Below are 19,709 nucleotides of genomic sequence, written 5' to 3' on the forward strand. Positions count from 1 at the left end.
CAATAAACTAATTTTTAATCTGCATATCATTAAAGAAGGGCTTCAGACTGTTGCCTTATTAAAAGAAAAACGGACAATTTCCACATTTTTGGGGGTCATCTATTGTTCAGATTTTTTTTTTACCACTCTTGACTTGTGGCCAGGGGCCGAACAAAATCATCTCAGGAGGCCACAAATGGCCCCCGGGCCACACTTTGGACACCCCTGCTTTAAGAGAGATAATTGGCAGGTTGAAGCTTCGTCAAGCCAGAGACCTGAGAGGATGTGCCACAAAATGCAGAACTGAGGTCGTTATGACAACGTAAAGGATTATTATCACACTTACAACGGCTCCTAAAACTGGTATCTTGCTTTCCTCATGCTGGCTTTTGTTAAAGTAGCTCCTTCTTCTTTTTAGCAAATAAGTACTGTTTAAAGTACTGCTCCAAATAGTACATTAATAAACTGCTCTCCAACTTATCACAAACATAAAAAGATCCCAGCCTCAAAAGTGGGTCAGACAACAAAGGAAAACCAAAAGAGATAAGAAAGCATCGCTTTAATCTTGGAGGTAGCAGATAGGAAAAAGAGAAAGCTGCAGATTGGATCTGTGGTAAAAAAAAAAGAAAAAAAACTGAAAACACATCATCTGAAATAGGCCTGTGGGAAAGATGGAGGAGAGGGAAGGAAGAACAGGGTGTCTTTTCTCCAGGACAAAGAAAGTGAAGAAGAATGGGGAAGATAAACAATGAGAAAACAGAGGCGACAGCAGCAATGCTTCTCCTGTCTGGAGTGGAGGGTGGGGTGGGGTGGGGGTTGAAGGAGGGTGGTGCAGCGCCGCACGTCACCCCTCCAGGCTCCCCCCGTCTCCCACACTGCAATAACAAGGGAGCGGGAGGAACAGAACGTCAGCAGAAAGTCCTCCTGCAAGGCGGCCCCACAGCTCCGCCGCGAAGGCGGTGATTCAAATCGCACGAGAGAGGGGCTGTCACAGGAGGAACAAATGCCTCCCGAATCGTAATTTAATAGAAATAAATGTTTCTTTAGTTTCTCTGTGCAGAGAACTGATCAAATGCAGCCCTGATTCAGAGTGAAAGCCTTTTTTTTTGTTACTGCTGCTGCTGCTGGGGTGAACAGTAAGGACACGACAGAAAACAGAGACTGAGGCGCTTTAAATGTTCTGTTGACTTAATGAGGAGGGGAATTTAGCACGTATGCTAATTTGATATAAATCAAGACAAAATACTGTTTAACTTTTGCAAACTGGCTCAAGATTGGTCAGATTGGATGGAGAACATTGATTTTAAAGGGGCAATGTTTACGTAAAAGCAATGTCTTTTTTTAACTTTGCATCATGTTGTAATGTTATTCCCTCATCAAAAACATACTGGAGTGTTTATTTGATTCTTTCATGCATGTTCGAGAAATCCTTTAATCTCCATGGCAACCATTCAGCTCAGCAAAACACTTTGTGGGACTTAGCTCCGCCTTTGAGACGAAGCTCCTCCTCAGAGCTGCAGTTTCCACCTCACATTGCAGCCCTCCCCCACTCAGCTCCTTCAGACTAGCCAGCAACAATTAGCAAACATCTGCTGAGCTCATTTTACGAGTACAAACTTTGTTTAAGGGGTTAATAGAGGAGCCATGTCGTGACGACTTCCTGAAAGCGGGGTTTCAGAAAGAGGAGCTTCTTAAAGAGACAGAGGAGAAAAACGCTGGACGAAACAAAGCAGCAAACACACAGTAGGGCAAAGGCAGAGGGAGTCTGCTGAAAAAAACAATCAATGCACCATGAAATGTCTATTTATATTAATAATGTCTGCTGCTGGGATAAAGGGGTAGTTCTGTCAGTTTAATTTTTTTCCTCAAAGTGTGGTACTATTAAGTAGTTATCAGCGTAAATTTCTGCTAACTGTCTTAGTGTATTTATTTTTGTATAAAATAGAAGTAATTTACTACAGATAGTCCATACAATTAATCTTTCTATCTGGAACCTGTATTTAAAGCATCTGGGGAAAGTTAGTCAACTACAGGTAGTAAGACGATTTAAAAAATACAAAAAAAAATACTGCAGTGATTTACTTTTTTGTTGCATCATATCTCTGTTCAAATAAGATTGAAGCCACATTATGTCAGTGAAAATATTTACCTACGCAAAAGTGGTATAAAGCTTTAGATTTCAGTGTCAGCATAAGCTGCTATAATGTATTTGTCAAGGGAATTATTTAAGCTAACCCTCCAGCAGCGCTCAGGAGGAACGTGGCAATTGTCGGCGATATAGGGTGTTGTCCCGTCAGACCGTCAGTTCCCGAAACTACACACACAAAAGAAAAATAATAAAAGTGTACGAACGGCACACAGGGCCGGAAGCCTGTGGGATCCAAATGATCCCATCTCTTAAGACTGCGAGAGAGTTAATACAAATTCATAGTTCCAGTTTTAATGTGTTGGACAGTTCTTAACTTAATCTCTTTAAATGTTTCCCTTGATTAAAGCTTGCCAATGATTTGACCGTTGTTAGGGTGTTTCCACACCTGATAGTCTGGTAGACTCGGTTCGACTGGGGACCAATATTTAAACATTTGTTCTTTTTTCAGCTGTCAAACTATCCAAACCCTTTGAAAGCCTGTTCACGCATTCATCTGTGGTGGCGAAGACGACAGTGGTTGTATGATTTCTCTCTTGACTTTGACAAAAGACCACGAGCCATTTCACCGTCGTGTTTGTTTTGGTTGAATGCCCAGCGCTGTTGTTCGCGTCCTACTTTTGGAGCAGTCTCCTCTCCATTTGTCGTTAGTATTAAACATTTGCGGTCCTGAGGCATTCACACCTCCCCAAACGAATCGGACTTTCTAGGCGCTTAATTAAAGAGGACCAAACATGTTTAACACCTTTTTCATGACCACAGGATGTGTCTTTCTACATGGTTGTTAGCGACCCCTCAGTTGGGGTTGTTGGCAGCTGGAACCAGGCAGTATACAACCAACAAGAGGTTCGTACCATTTTGGTTTGGTTAAAATCCAGGTGGAAACACTTTGTTTGGCCAGGTAGTTTGTTTTACCTCCCCAGCACTCCAAACAGGCTCTATATACTGGCCCCTCTGGCATTGTCATTCACACATATGTGCTGTGCTACTGCTCTGAGCTACAATCATGCTCTTCTAAACACTTACGCAATTATTTATTTATTTTTCTAGTGAATTATCTTGCCGCTTTTAAAACCGTATTTTACTTAGAGAGGCTTGTTTTCTGAGCAGCTATTCTGTGGTCAGTAATTCCTAACATGTCTGCATTTTTTTTCTTCAGCATTCAAGCAAACTCAATGCTGCAGACACTCAATGCTTTCACGTTTGGAAAATAATATTGGAGCCGCATAATATTGGAGATCTTCAAGCTTATCAAAAAGAGAAATAAAAACACGCGGCGAGATAATCAAGCATGAATCTGAGCCGCTGCGGCATGAAGAGATTCTTCAGGTCCTATGAAAACTCATTAAAGTGCCTTCAGCTGTAACCCCCTGACAGGTAAATTGCACATCTCTGTGCCACGCATTCGTCGTAATCACACGGGGGTCGCCTTTTGCTCTCGGCTCTTCTCTCGAAGCCAAAAATCAAGCCGAGCCAGGTTCGTTTGTCTGGCTCCGAGCTCTGGCTCTGCCTCTGCCAGAGACGCAAACACAGGAAGAGATAGAGAAAGAGGCAAAATAAACACAAACACACACACACACACAGGCAGGCACAGCCAAAATCGGGGGCAAATAAAAGCAAAAAAACCCCACAACAAAACACAATTTGAAGCGAGAAAAATAAGTGTTTAAGCCCGGTAAATGTGATTATTTTAAAAAAAGGCTTAAAGCGGAACTGCCAAAAGACGTGAGCCGCGGCGGCAGCCTGGCGGCGAGACATATGGCTGCGTTCAGCGCGCCGCAGAGAGACGACGACGTGAGGTTTAAAGTTATCCTGAGTCCAATCTTTAATTGAAACAAACATCCGAACGTGACCTGGACACGTCTCCAGACCTATTAATCGTGTGGGAAACAGTAGACGCTCCTGTGGGATTCCACCAAAACCCAAATCTGCAATTTGTACGGCTAATTTTCAGAACAATTTTCTGTGTGCTCCCTGAGGGCCTTGTATTTATCCATCATAAAAACAATATCTAGAACCGGATGTCGGCAGAGACGTCAAACCTCCTGTTGTTAGATTAAGAGTAGGGATGCACAATACACTTTTTTCACCTCCGATACCGATATCTGAGGTTTAATATCGGCCGATACTGATCCGATTCAGACAAATAGTACTGATTTGACTCAAAATGTTTCTTCTTTTTTTTCAAACACAGACATAAATGTACTGAATTACCAATTTATCTGATAACTCTGCGCCAGCGCAGAACACTTGAATGCACCAATAGCTTCACAGGCTTGGTTAAATGCTAAATGTGCAAATGGTGAAGAAACAACTTACATTAAAACTGTTTATCCCCCGCCACCGGTGGCTATGCTAACTAGCCTAAGCATTTATAGCAGTGTGGGAGAACTAGCTGTAGATTAGCAAAGAGAAAGGGGGAGGATGTGAGTAGTGTATACACCGGGGTGATTGACAGCACTAGGACCCTCTCCCTAGCTCTGATTGGTTGTTTCTAACTGGGAATGGTGGATTTCTGCACATGGCAGTAGAACCACAGGGAAGTGATGGAGGAGTTAGATTTTTTTTCATGTTATCATGTCTCATATTACACATAACACATTTTTTGCAAACAATTACGTACAGGACTAAGAAAGATTAATAAAAACTCCAGTTCACAGTCAAGTACAGAAATAAACATACTTTTCAGAATCCTCACTGTTCCGCTGATTGTTATTCATTTATACGCTAGAGTGTCATTCTGTTTACTGTAAATTTGATACTTATCCAGATTTAAGTGCTAGCCCAAACTAAGAACACTTGTATCTCATGGTATTCATTTCAGTCGGGCAAAAGCCGTGGATACCTTCACTGCCACTGTGTAAACATGAGACCGTCTCTCTCAGAGATAAGTGTCAACACGTGCTTTTGTGATGCGCAGTAAAAGCAACACATGCTGTGTCAGATTCACTTCATGTCACGGCTGTCTCATGTTCCCTAAACGTTCCCACATGTAGCGCAGGAGGACGTCTGCGGATGTTTCCAGAGGTGAAGGCAGCTGAGCATCATGCCATCGCTACGATGACATCATGCATTTTACTTTACCACAGAACACATTCGGGTCCACATGCTGAAACATTCTGGCAACAAACACATAATTGTACAGAAATTAAAAAAAGAAACTTGCGTATAGAATAAATATCGTATTGTTGGAGTTCAGTTATATTTTAGAGCACTAGTACCCAGAGTGATCCAGTACATATAAATCCTTTGGTTTTTTGTAAAGTTTTCACACATTCATTACTAGGATCACAGAACATTTGGGCGTCACAGAAGGACAGAAACTGAAGGATTGAATAACTCCAGATGCACACATATCTGTTTCCCCCCCCTCAGTCCTGCATTCCCAAGAAAAAGTGTCACAGCTGGATATCTGGAAGCAGATCTCAAAAAGACGGAAAGTGGCGTCGCAACAGAGGAGCAACGCTGGACGTTTTTGGAGCGAGTTCTGCTCAGTAAAGCTTGTAAGAGGGACAATGCTTGGAAACATCTGGTGCTGCAGATAAATTCACACAAATGCAAATTCTCTCGCTTCAGAGAGTTCCACCACTTCCTTGCATCTCTGGTGTGCAATTTTAAATCAATTGAAAGACAAGAAGTGCTGCTTTTTTTTGTACAAATAATAAAATTCTAAGTGTTTTGCATAATTATTTCACAAATTCTTTTGTTTTTTTTTTGTGCTTGTTTTTCTTTTTGCACCAGTCGTCTCTAATTGCAGTTTTTCAGACAGGAAACAGACATAAAGGTCTAGATATTGGGAGTCGAAGCCTGGATGACTGTGTTGAGGACAAACAGACTTTGACTGGACCATTCTAATTTGCTTTAGTCTTTTGTGTTTCCCTCCAAATATCCCTGAATTCAGTTCCATCCATCTTCTCATCAACTCTGACCAGCTTTTCTGTTCCTGCTAAAGAAACACATTCCCACAGCATGATGCTGCCACCACCTCGTTTCATAGTGCTGGTTGTTTGTTTTGGCCATGTGTCTCGTTAGATTCCTAGATGTTAAATATGACTCAAAAGAAATTTGACTTAATTTAACGCATTGAAATTGGGCCTCTGTCTCTTTAAGAAGCTCCTGCTCTTTCTGAAACTCCGCCTTCAGGAAGGCATCACAACATGGCTCCTCTATTAACCCTTTAACAACGTTTTTACCAGCTTTTCGCTGAGGAGTACTTTTTGTAATGAGCTCAGGAAATGCACAGTTCCAGGTGTTTGCTAATTGCTGCTGGCTAGTCTGAAGGAGCTGATTGGTGGATTCACTGGGAAGAGTTGCTCTGTCAGATGGAAGCTTGGAAATTGCAGCTCTGAGGAGGAGCTGCACCTCGAAGGCGGGGCTAAGTCCAACCAGGCGTTTTGGCAATCCTGAATGGTTGCCACGGAGATTAAAGGATTTCTCCAACATGCATGAACAAGTCAAGGCAACACTTCAGGTCTGTTTTTGAGGGAACATTATAACATAACATAAAGCTGAACAAAGTCGATTTTACATAATGCTGCCCAGCTAACCATAAACATCTCTGCACTTTTCACATTTTCATTTCTAAGAACAGAATATTTCCTCTACCTTCCATTTATTCACCCTTTGTTTTTGTTGGTCTAAAGCTTAAAACCCCCATTACTTTACGTGTAAATCTTGACAACAAGCCCATGTTAGTACACTCTTTCTGAGTGCAGGATATACATTTTTAATTAAATGTGTTCAGATTTAAAGTGTATGATTTTATTGTCTCGCCGCAGGCAGAGAAAAGGACCATCAAATAGAAGGAAAAGGCATCTTCACATGTAGCCAGAGATAAAGACATAATCCTCGACACAATGAAAATAAAGGCTTCACGTAGCGAGAAGGCAGTACCTGAAACCAGCTGCTGCCCGCTGATGCCCACAGGCATGATGCCCAGGTTGTTCATGGCTGTGGCCCAGGCTCCATGATCAGCAACGGGGACGCTCAGGGGGTTCTGCTCAGCTCCGAGGTTACCTGGACCATCAGCTGCTGGAACGAATTTGTCAGAAACAGACGATCTTTCATCCCGAAAATCACCAACCTTGATTTGCTCAAAGTCTTGTCAGGCAGTTTTAGCTTTTCATTATTTACCACTGGCCATAGCAGGTCGTCCTTTGTCGTCGTCTGAAGTCCTGTCATCAGATTGCCTCTCAAACAGACAGAGCCATGGACCAGCGGACGTGTTGCCCAGTTTGGTCTGATCCGCCTTCACGGTTTACCTGTGCAAAACAGAAAACAAGAAAAAATAAGGCCAAAGTCATCGAAGAAAAGAAAAAAACTGCACAGGAATCTACATTAGTGGATTTTTTTTTAGACAGTTCCAATCCCAGCTGTGTTTCCAGCAATAAAAGACACACACACACACACACACATCCAACTCCTGATCCATGCGCAACAACAACTGCTAAACATCGGTTTTTAAACTTCTCGTCCTTAAACGTTACCGGCACTCACTGGTGTGCACACGCAAACAAACGCAGGCCCGGGCCATTTTATGTGGGCCGTTTGTGGGCTGGCACCGCTGTGGTCACCCGCCTGAGAGCGCTGTCTGACAACATGAAGTAGGCCATATCAGAGTGGAGAGGGTCATAAAGCCATTTCTAAGGTTTTGGGACTCCAGTAAACTACAGTAAGAGTAGAGAAAACATAATACCTCAGTAGAACCTTCCAAGAGGTGGCCAACGTACCAATAATACCTCAAGAACTCATCAACGACTCATAAAGCAGGTCACAAAACACCCAAGAGGTACAACTAAAGCTCTGCAGACCTCGTTTGCCTCAGTTAAGGTCCGTGTCCATGACTCTGCAATAAGAAAGAGTGACTGGACGTCAGTGGAGGCCATTGGAGAGTTTCAAAGTGGAAACCAAACAGATGGCAAAGGTCTGTGTCACATTTGGCAAAAAGAAGTTGATGATCCCCAACACTTCAAACCAAGAACATCATACCATCTCCAGGACCTGGACGCCTTGTCATAGTTGATGGAAAAATGAGAGTTTGCAGGTCTAGAGGGCTGAAGCATGGTAACCCTGACACCACGCTGGTAATCGGCGCTTTTAATTAGGAGAACAGCGAAACTTTGACGTATCTCAGTGCAACAATGAAGTGGCGGGTGTTTGGTATGCGGCGCGCGTCTCCCTTCCTTCCTCTCTCTCTCTCTTTCTCTCTCTCTGTCAATGTCTGTCAGACCACACTGTGCAGCAATCTAAATTTTTCACTTCTGACACCGGGAAACCATCCGAGCCTCCCGCCACATCCCGTTTTAATTGAGACACAATCATATACATGAGTTTTTATCAACGACTACACACCGTAATGTGTAGTTCAGGGACGCTCGCAGTCGGACTCGCACGGAGACCGTCCTTGACGTAGTCCTCCTCACTCTCGGTTATGAATCTGATTACTGAGGGGGAAAAACGGAACCAAACTGTCTGGTGCAGCTGTAGGGGGGAGAGCTCCCTGGTGATGTTCATCAGTAGTGAAGAGTCAGCCAATCAAATACTCACTCTTGTTACGGATGAGAACTTACTGACGATGTGCAAGTCCGATGGATCATAGTATTGTCTGTGGGGTGTATTCTACGTACAGCTGTGTACGTAAGGTGTGGTGTGAATCCTTGATCGTTCTGCACCAAGGATTCTGTGGAGCCCAACACAGACGGTCTGACCATTTGTCTATTGTTAAGGACAGGGAGTTGTTCTTTCATGCTAAAGAGGGCAGATAAGTTCTACGTTGGGGAAGTAACACTTAGTCTCCAGGAAGAAGGAGCTCTCCACTGCTGTTCTAAGACACTGCATACGTCTTGAGAGCAGTTTGACCAGTGATACATGATAAGACCATGTAGAAATACCTAAAGCAGAAGAGGGGGGAGGAGCACATTACAACATTTTTCATTACAAACCTTTGGAAAGATTTTGATTTTTTGAGTTCAGAAATTTCATCTTTTTTTTCCAAGAAATTTAAGACTTTTCAAACTCAAAAATTTCCACGTTTTTCCTGGAAAAGTTCTGAGATTCTAGATGGTAGAGATGGTAGACGTGTACCACAACTTTTTTTCCCCAATCTACAATGGTCCTAATACGCTGTCGTAATATTTTAGACTTTATGATGTGGAACCTTTTTTTTGTAAGATGCGTTTGGCCTCGTCCTCTAGGAACAAATAACTTTGCGGCCGGCTGATGATGAGGTGAACTCTCAGCTGTTCGTATGGAATTTTCCAAATGATTTAGTTTGTTTACCTCGTTAGCGGCTTCAGCAACCAGCACTCTACTCAAAGGCCTGCTCATGCTCTACAGAACAGCAAAAAACAAGTAGACAAAAGAAGGCAGATAAGTAGATTGATAACTTTCTTCAGACCGTCACAATAATAGCCTTAAGGGGTTGATTTCACCGCTCTGCAACTCTTTGAATTAGATTTTGCTGTTTTGGCAGTAGAACACCATTCTGACATTTATTACAAGCTTTCACTGGATGAAAGGTGGGCTTTTCGCCAGTATGTGGACACGTGAATTGCCGTGGAAGTTCAGGAGAATGTACGTTCACGTAAATGGCCAGGAATCGATGTGAAATTTGTTTTTCAAATGCACAAAAACTCAGCGATTGGACAGGGAGTGATGAGGAGAACGCTAGTCCTGTTGTCAGGACAGAAGAAGAGGTGCAGCAGTGCCTGTATGATGTATGAGCCACAACAATGGAAATATAACCTGCTTTCTGACCTGCCTGCGCATAACTAAGGGAATGTTGTCTTGTCAACCGAGACTGGTATGTAGTTTGTCATTTATTGTCATGTTTGTGATTATGTGAGATGGAATGACTGGGTTTTTTTTTTTTTTGGTGTTGATCAAATGCATCTACTTTTATTGTGAATTTAAGTTTTGAAAGACTTTATTACAATTTTAATAAATCAGTTACTTTTAAGGGTACGTGATTTTGTAAAAGAAAAACCTCCATAGAGTGGCCCAAAGTAGCCGTCATGATGGCTCATTTTTTTATTTATAGAAGCAATGAACGTTTTTACAATCTTGCTCAGATATGTATTCTTGACATACATGTCATAAGCATGGCACGTATTCAAAAATACAACCACTATCTTATTAGTGTTACCATTATTGGTATCATCATTATTACTATAACTAGTATTATTAACAATAATAACCTTGCCAGGAAAAACAATGCTGATTGTTGAAAAAAGGGAATTCTCTTACGAAATGTCACGTTTTACTGGAGCCAAAGTGCAAATGTCAGCCACTTTCACGTCAAGGCTACGTCTTAGCGTGATTAAAAAAAATGAAAGGGCACAGAGTGGGAAAAAAAGTCAAGCAAGGTCCCACGCAACAAAACTCAACGTGACATGTTGACTGGCTGATAGGGGAAGAAAGATGAGATTGAATTTGATTTTCCATCAGCCCGAGCGTGAGAGAGAAAACTCCGACTGAAAGAGGCAGGGCTTACGTAAGCCTGAAAAACAGCAGAGCTGCTAACATCGCTCCCTCTCCTCACTGCGAGTTACACATCAATTTGACAAACACATCTACACACGCACACCTAATCCAGGTAAGGATCGCATGTTTAATGGGCTGCAGCAGGCACTTACTTAAAATCTACACAGACTCAAACACCTGCAGCGACGTTCCGTCTGCAGGAACTGCTTCTTTATCCTGCTGCTTACTTGTTCATATCAGCCCGCCCTGTCAAATCTGCCTGATTTTCTCTCCGGGGGGATAGGTGTGTGCGTCTTTGAGGATGTAATGTACCATAGCAGAGTTGACGACTGCCTTGTGTACTAATAGGAATGTAGAAACGAACACTGTAGTTGTGAAATAAGTTAAATAAATCACCTCACAAACAACTGCAGTTTGTGTCAAACCTGATCTGACATCATTTACGGTGTTTTCTGACCAGATAGTTTGGTAGACTTGGTTTGATTTGAGACCAAAGTAGCAACATTTGTTCCATTTTCAGCTGCTGTGGTTTGCTTTCACATTGCACAATCCATTGGAAAAACTGTCCACCTCCTCGCCTGTGGGGGCACTGCACCAGGAACCACTGAAAGAAGCGACACTATAACCTCAGAGGAAGACACTGAACTCAACTTCCTTCCTCACTAAATATAACCAATAGTGGAGTAGCGTCAGATTTTAGCGGTTGTAGGATTTCACTTTTGTCTTTGGTAAAAGACCACGAGCCGATTCTCCCGCTAGTCAGTTGCATTTGTTTTGGTTGTATTTACCCAGAATGCCCTGCAGTATAGTCCGCTTTGTGCTTTTGGAGCAGTATCTGGTTCACTTTCATCCACATATGCGTTTGAACCACAACCAAACTAAGAATGTAGGTTTTTAGTTGGACCAGAATTCACTTTTTTGGTCTTAATCAGAGTTTCATTGAGCATTCACACAAACTGGAGTTTGGTTAAAGTGAACTAAACAAGGCTGGTGGGAATGCACCCTTAGTTAATATTATGAACAAATTTACACCGGTCTTACTACTCCAGCAATAATAACTGATGACAAATCTCCACCCAGAGGAGCGTCAACGAGCTTAAGGAAACAACAGGAAGGCTAACTGGACGACGTACGGTTATTTTATTCCATTGTTTTGGGCTTTTAGCTTCTATCTGCAATGGAACATAAAGTATTTAGGAATGTAAGCAACCAACTGGGATACTTTAGCACAAGCCATTGAGATTTACAATCAAGAAAACACTGATTTGATTTAATACTTAAAACATCAATTATTTAGAGTTGCAATACAGCAACCAACAGATAATGTTTTTCTGCTATTGAAAAGAACCTTAACCTTGGGTCCCAGATCAAACCACTGACTTTTATTGCCCCAATCACAAACTCCAGACACCGACCTCTAAAGGAAACGGAATAAATATTAACTTGACTCGTATTGATGTAGTCCATTTGTCAGGGAACCAACGTGGTGCCTGGACAAAATCTGAAAGTTTTGTCCAACATTTTATCAGTTTTAGCCACACTCTTGATCATGTGTTTTCCAGTAAAGAAGCTTTTTGTATAAAGTGTTGAGGGTTTGTGAAAGCTGCTGTAGCGTAAGAGATAAAAGAGCCACAAGTTGTTCTCAAACTAAAATGACAAAAAAAAAAAAAAGGAAGCGGTTGCTGTAATTTTCCCGTCTACACTTCTCTCTCTCTCATTTTTTTTCTTCTGAGAGCGGACTGGCCGATGCCAAACGACAATCCGAGCGTTTCTGCTCACTTTCACACATTATGAAATATTCACAGCCGAACGCATGTCCTCTAAATTATTCATGAGCTCAGTTGATCTCTGAATCCTTCACACAAAGCAACAGCAGGAGGTGCTCTGTCAAAATAACACTGAGACACACAGTCAGAGATGCACAATCATATTTGCATACATACTTATTCTCAGTTGGGCACAAGCAGCATAAAAACAGACAACTTTGGATTGCTGAATTCCACAAAGGTAAGAAATCTGGGTGTTTCTGGAAGTCTGGAGGTAGGTTTTAAAATTCTCGTAATGGTTTCTGTTATTTGAGGATCTCAAATATTTATAAAGAACACAACACATAATGTTGATGTCAACATCACATCCACTTAGCAAATTTATTCTAGCTGTTAAGCAGTGCTTCAAATGTTGCTTAGCAAGTTGATGCTGCGCAGCTAGCAAGCGAGTGCTTCTAACTGGATAGTTTCACTGGCAGATTATTTCACTTATAACATGGGAAATATCAAATATATCTAGTTATAAGTGAGATAAGTTGCTAGTGGAACTAGCTAGTGAGCCGCTGCTTGCTAGCTAGTTCCACTAGCAACTTATTTTAATTATAATATGGGGAGAAGATCTTGTTTTTAGTGAAATAATATGCCAGTTGAACTAGCTAGTTAGCATGGGCTGCTAGCTAACTAGTTAGCCTAAGCTGCTTACTAGTTGGTTCCACTGGCAACTCTTTTCACTTAAAACGTGGGAAAAATATCTTGTTATAGGTCAAATAATCTGCCAGTCGAGCTAGCTAGTTGGCATGGGCTGCTAACTAGCTGGTTAGGTTGCTTACTTGCTAGTTACACTGGCAACTTATTTTAATTACAACATAGGAAACGGTCTTGTTTTTAGTGAAATAATCTACCTGTGGAAACAGCTAGTTAGCACTGGCTGCTTACAGATTAGTTCCTCTGGCAACTTATTTTACTTTTTCCAATTTAAAGAGGTCTTCCACTGGAACTGGCTAGCTATTGCAACTAGCTAGTTCACAGGTAAATAATTTCACTTATAACCTGGGAAAACATTCCATATTTCATGTTCTGCGCCTGCCTTTGCAGAATGAACTTCGTGGCAGCTTTAGTATTAATCTGGGGACTGTTTTCCATCAGGAAAGGTCTTATAGGCAGCTGAGGATTTTGCAGTAGCTCTGTGCTTTCTGACACATGTGCTCCTGATCAGTCTCAGGATGTCCATCTTTCAAAAACTGAGCCATAAATCTGTATAAAATGTCATGCTTCTCTGCTTCTTTTAGACACATGTTGTTCCAGCTTTTAAAAATATGTTCCACAAATTCCATCTGAATCAGAAATGTTCAGCAGTCCCCGCTGAAGCTCTCTAAATACTCTTGTCTGTTTCCAGGACCGTTCCGCCGCTCAACAGATTACTGATAGATGAAAAGATACTGACACCGGCTGTTTAAGCATTACGCTCAAACACATTCCTCTACACAACATTCGCAAAACATTCAATTTGACGCAGCAAAGTAGCTTAATTACGGTTCACAGCTACTCTTTAAATCGCTCCACTGTCAGAGGGCAGAAACAAGATTTTTAGTTCAGTTCCAGTTTAAATTCTCCCACACTCATATTTGCATGTTTAATCCCTTCTAAATATGAATGTGAACTTAACTGCACGTCACTGTTGAAAAAATAATCTGATAAAGCCTCATCAACGTTTCATGAGCTAAAAGTAAGACTCCTGCCTATTTCCTAAAAGCACAGACAGGAGATCTATAGAATTAAATGGAGGCATGTTCTAGATGTGCTGAGCTACATTCAACATAAAGTCAGTTTTGGGAAGGTTTGGAAACATCAATCAGTTTCTATTTTTACTGCTGCAGTGTGAAAGACCAGTGTGTAACGAGTATGATAATTCCCATCTGTAATTCTGAGCCTATCATTAATGAGTTTGGCTTGATGCTTCATTGCAGGTTAAGAAAATGCCATGTGCATGAGGCTGTCGAAATAAGCAGTTAAACAAATAATCGCATTATCGAGCGATTTTTAATCAAATAATTGCTCGATAATTTGCATTCTGATGATTAATATTTTGGTGTTTACGTTGTCTTCATTAAACATTTTATTTATGGTTTCAGTTGTGTGCGGGTTTTATTTCCGTTGTATTTATTGTTTTTGGTTGTGTTTTACTTTGGATGTTTAAAATATCGTCCAATTCCAGAGTTAAATGTTCTTTACAAAATTAAAGTGTATTGGTCTTTGAGGGGGGAAATGTGTATTATTATTATTATTATTATTATTATTATTATTATTATTATTATTATTATGTAATTATCAATCTAGTGTTTGAAAACAACACAAATATCGCTTACTGCAATAACTTCTGGGACAATTTGCTGTCCAGAAAAATGTATTGTGACAGGCCTATATGTGTATTGGATTTGCTTAAAGGGACAGTACGACTTGTTTTCAAGGCACATAGTGCCAATTTATAGCACCATCAAGTAACTGTTAGCTTCAGTTATAGAAATCCTATTTATATGTATAAATTATGACTTAAAAGAAATATGACTTTATGATTTAATGCCTTGAAATTGGGTCTCTGTCTCTTTAAGGAACTCCTGCTCTTTCTGAAACTCCGGAGCCATCTGCGATGACTTCCGCCTTCAGGAAGTCATCGCAACATGGCTCCTCTATTAACCCTTTAACAACGTGTTTACCAGTGTTTCACTGACAAGTAGTTCCTTTAATGAGCTCAGCAGATACACAGTTCCAGCAGGTGTTTGCTAATTGCTGCTGGCTAGTCTGAAGGATCTGAGTGCGGAAATCACAAGGGAGGGCTGGAAGCTGGGAAAATGTAGCAGCTTTCGAAAGTGGCTCTTTAGGTCCACCCAGGCGTTTTGCACAGCTGAATAGTTGCCATGGGAGATTAAATGATTTCTCATCCAGGTATATTTTTGATGAGGTAGTAATATTATAAAATGATAAAAAGCTCAAAAATGAAAAGCGAATTTGACATAATACTTGCATTTTTAAAACATACTTGGCTGACTTAGCCCCAAACATTCACCAAAGAGATGCCTATGTTATAGGAATATATAATCATTTTAGTCATTCTTGTCTGTATGAGAATTTCACTTGATGGGTTAATCCCATCCAAACACATCTCTGTTAGTAATCACTGTCATCTCCCGGTTCGTCGCCGTCCGTTCCTGAGAGCTCTTCAATGCATTCTGCATGGAGGGCAGAAACTCTAATCTATGGACAGAGTGCAGGGCCTGCCATCTCCACTGCGACTGGGACTCCCTCTTTACCCTTCAGCCGAGAGACAGGGTCACGGCCCAGATATCAGTCAGCACTCGCTGCAGCAAATTACTTCTAATAAAGCCTTTAGAAAGGCTCCATTAACTACAGAGACGGAGAGAAAGAGGCAGGGAGACGGGGCTGCGGCCGAGGCAGCAAATCCAATCAGGTCCAATCAAATCACCGAGCAGGGAAACAGGCCAGGCTCCGGCCCTGTAATGATCGCAAAAAAGAAGGGGAGCATTTTGCATTTAACATGCTAATGGGCGCCGGTGAAAAGGAAAGATGGCGGCGGCGGTTTCCTTTCTACAAACAGAACGTAGATGGTTTCAACAAACGGCCTGAAGAGCAAGTCAGGAAACGCATCTGTTAAAACAGTAGCTGTGATATTGACGGCTGTAATTTCAGAGACTAGAATCTGCAGTGGAAATTAAACGCAATACATCTTTATCATCTCTTTCCTGTGTAGTTATATCCTGCAATCAGACTTATGATTATGCTTTGTCTAAAATTAGCAGTTTCCAGCTCATGCAATATGGAAGCGGAGGACATGTTGGGAACTAAATACTTATTTTCAGTCACATAATTACCGGCTAAAGCTGATAGAGAACAGATAACAAAACTCTTTATGTGAGGATTTCACTACCAGAACTACATTTCATTTTTGTCAATTTTTTAATTTGCAGTCAAACTCTATGGGCGCATTCACACCAGCCCTGTTTAGTCCGCTTTAATAAAACTCCAGTCCGTTTGCCTAGAAAGTCCAGTCCGTTTGATATGTTTGTGTAAATAGTCATATTTTTGGTGAGAATGGAGTAAAACTGAAAGCAAACGGCTCTGCTTCTGCTGCATACCTGCTGCTGTTGACGCACATTTTTTCTCTGTCGTTTACAAAACTGTACCACGCTCGTCTCCGTGCATACAGGCCCTCCAAGCATCCTAAGAGGGGGTACCAGTTTACTGTAATCACCTTTCCTATTTAAATGAGAACATATTTTGGTTTTAATTAGATATAAAAGTCATTATAACCAACTATAATTTAGTTTTATGACTCATTAAAACGGGAAAGTTTCTCATTATGAGTTTTGTATCTCGTTTAAAAAACAAAATTATATAAAAAAAACTCGTTATAATGCTCCTTAATTTATTTCCTAGCTCTGCAAGTTAAATAGTTCTAGGACATCAGCCCTTATAAGACTGATCCATTTGAGGTCAGAGGTCAGTGATGTAATCACTCAGCTATGAGTGATCTGTAACAGTAATTAGGTTTTAACTACTGAGGTGAAAATGAGTAGAGATGCATCGATCTGATACTAACATCTGTATCGGTCCCGATACCAAAAGAAATTCTAGATTGGTGACAAAGTTTCTGATCTGTAAGGGCAGATCTAGTCAGTCTAATTCTATGCTTTGAACTCTGGGCGACGTCATGCTTTATTATTCAACATTATATTTAGAATTCCTAACTTCACTTTCTGAACCACCTGAAAGATGATTTGTTGCAGTTTACTGTTTAGATGTTTGACCAAATACTCAATCTGTTGTTTTTGTCAGTTTTGTTATCATTTATTTTCCATTGGCTGCTTTACTCCTAATTGCACTGACTGAACAAATCAAAGTTGTTTTTCCCATGTTTGACCAAACTTGAGAAGCTATCATTGTATTTAAGTGTACTGTACTGATGAAGAGTTATCAAATAAATTTGTAATTCTGAACGTTTATGATTGTGTTTTTAAAAAAAGAAACATTTTCAATCAATTCATCTCTGTTTTTCTGTATCAGATCAGCATCGGCCGATGCTAAGCCTCAGATATCGGTATCGGTAGTGAAAAAGGTTTATCGGTGCATCCCTGAAAAGGAGCATGAGGTTTAAGTAGAAAGACACTGCTTCAAGTCTTTTTTTCACAACACAAATTTAGTTCTTAGTAAAAAATATAATAAACCTTGTTTTTCCTCTGAGGTAGGAAGATTTTCATTTTACCAGAGGAAATGGCTCAGCCGGGGATCCTTTCAAGCGAAGAACAGTTTGTAAAGCAAATGATACAGTGTAAACTTCACTTTGCTGGCCCAGTCAACCAAGTATGAAAACACAAATCAACCAGTTAGGGGGGAATCCCCCCCAGCAAGAACAGTTTACAACCAGAAAATAGTCACTCTCTTCCAAAGGTATCACCATTAGCTTTCAAAAACTGTGCTGCACATTAGATGAACCTCTCTCAGCAGACTGATAATGGACCTTTTTGGGTCAACGTGACAGAGCCACATTACCAAGAGCGCTCCATGAATCTCAGTTACAACGCTCCGGCTCTTTACTCTGCAAAATCAATCCGCCGTGGATTGCTTATAATTCAGGCAATGCTCTTAGTGTGGCTGCGGCTTCTGTTGGCTCGTGTTTCGAATCCATTTAATCCACTTAGGGCCAGAGACGCGGCGAGAGGAGGAGGGCTGTGGGGGGTCAAAATAAGTGCCAGCTCTGCAAAAAGAGAAAACTTGTGAAACTGACCAGGCCGACAAAGGAGGACGCTAGTAACAAATATGGACGGAGATTTTTTCTTCTGCTTTAGGTTTGCATTTCGCCGTATTTTAAGGCATAATAAAATACAATTTTCTCATGATACTTTGGTAGTATTTGCTTAAGTAAAAGCAACATTACTAACATTTTAAAAATGTAGAACACAGAAAAGTGTGAACATTGTTGATTTAAAAAAAAAAAGGTAACAAAGTGCCAATAATTATAATTGAATAGATTTTAATAACTTCAACTTATGTTTGTGTGGCGCAATTCCTGGGGTGGAAGTATACGCCAATTAAAACCAAAGAGTTCTCATTGGGAAGAATTTATTGATTACTGAATATTGCTGACCTTACTGATTAAATGTAATTACGTTCTACTAAATATTTCCAAGTTTATTTCTGTATGTATACAGAAATAAACTTGATAAAGCTGTATAAATTTCTGTATTTATACAGAAATAAGCAAAATGCAATTGATAAATAATTATTTTATGAAAAGCATAATAATATACCACATGACACACAGTCCTTTTTTATGGATAGGCTACAGTGATTTGTTCTGTAAATATTAAATTAGCCCAGTCACCAGAGTGTAAATGACCAAAAATATGTGAACACACCACGAAAAAATCCCTTAAGCGTGCTGGTTGCTTGTCTTTGTGGCAGCTATCTGTAGCACCAACCTGACAGTAGAAGTCTAAACAGTTTGTGTCCAAGTTTGTGTGGAGCTTATCCCATGACCATAAACATTTGAGATGTTTTAAGCACTTAAAACAGCTTAAATCAGCTATTTAAAACCTAAAAAGCTGATAAATCTAGCTACTAACTTAGTAACTAGTTAGTTAGCCTATCTAGATTACTAGTTTGGCCATCTAGTAAGCTAGTTAGACTAGTTGGTAGGCTGATTAGCTTATTTGCTAATTAGCCTACCAACTGGCTTGTAAGCTATTTACTGTCTTAGTAGCTAGCTACTAACTGAATAGTAAGCAGCTAACTAGCTTATGAGTCAGCCTAACTAATAAGCTAGTCAGGTTAAGCTAGGCTTCCATTTCTCCTTAAAAAAGCTAACTTAAAAAAATCAGAACTACTCCTTCAACTATGATGTGGGGAAAATAGTGAACGAATGTCCAGGTTTTGCTACCAGTAAAAAAGCTGCTAATCCATTCAAGAGTTAAAAAGTCAGGCTAACATCGCTAATACATTTAGCTTGTTACAATGATTTCCTCAGAAACGCAGCCAAAAAGATAGCACAGGATTTTTAATTTTTAGTAGCACAAGTCAAGTAAATGACTGGGTTTTATTATTTTGGGTAATGTTTTTATATTTTTTCTGTAAGCCAATAAAATATTCTGTGTGCTCACTGTTCAATTCTAGCGTCATAATTACTTCCTGCCACTAGAGGGCCCTGGAGCGACCTGCAGCGGTGGCTGTGAAGAGATGACAGGCTTGATTTCAGAAATGTTTAGAATGTCTGCACAACATGCCCAGTATCACACACTGACACACACATCTCTAGGGCAGTGGAT

General features: G+C 40.6%; 1 protein-coding gene across 2 annotated transcripts in view; it reads right to left on the reverse strand.

Annotated features, from left to right (window-relative positions):
• The window catches only part of LOC102224519 (ecto-NOX disulfide-thiol exchanger 1), a 98,441-nt gene that overhangs the window by 31,582 nt on the left and 47,150 nt on the right, over nucleotides 1–19,709 (reverse strand). Inside the window, exons 2-3 of one of the 2 annotated variants that reach the window (XM_014473419.2) lie at nucleotides 7,259–7,386; nucleotides 7,019–7,153 (exon numbers count right to left, since the gene is read on the reverse strand). In XM_014473419.2, the coding sequence (XP_014328905.1) occupies nucleotides 7,019–7,153; nucleotides 7,259–7,268 (145 nt within the window). In that variant the 5' untranslated portion in view covers nucleotides 7,269–7,386. Of the gene's footprint in view, nucleotides 1–7,018; nucleotides 7,157–7,258; nucleotides 7,387–19,709 lie in introns of both variants that reach the window. The other variant, XM_023336777.1, reaches the window with a different exon arrangement.

The sequence above is a fragment of the Xiphophorus maculatus genome, chromosome 7, assembly GCF_002775205.1.
Source record: "Xiphophorus maculatus strain JP 163 A chromosome 7, X_maculatus-5.0-male, whole genome shotgun sequence".
NCBI lineage: Eukaryota > Metazoa > Chordata > Actinopteri > Cyprinodontiformes > Poeciliidae > Xiphophorus > Xiphophorus maculatus.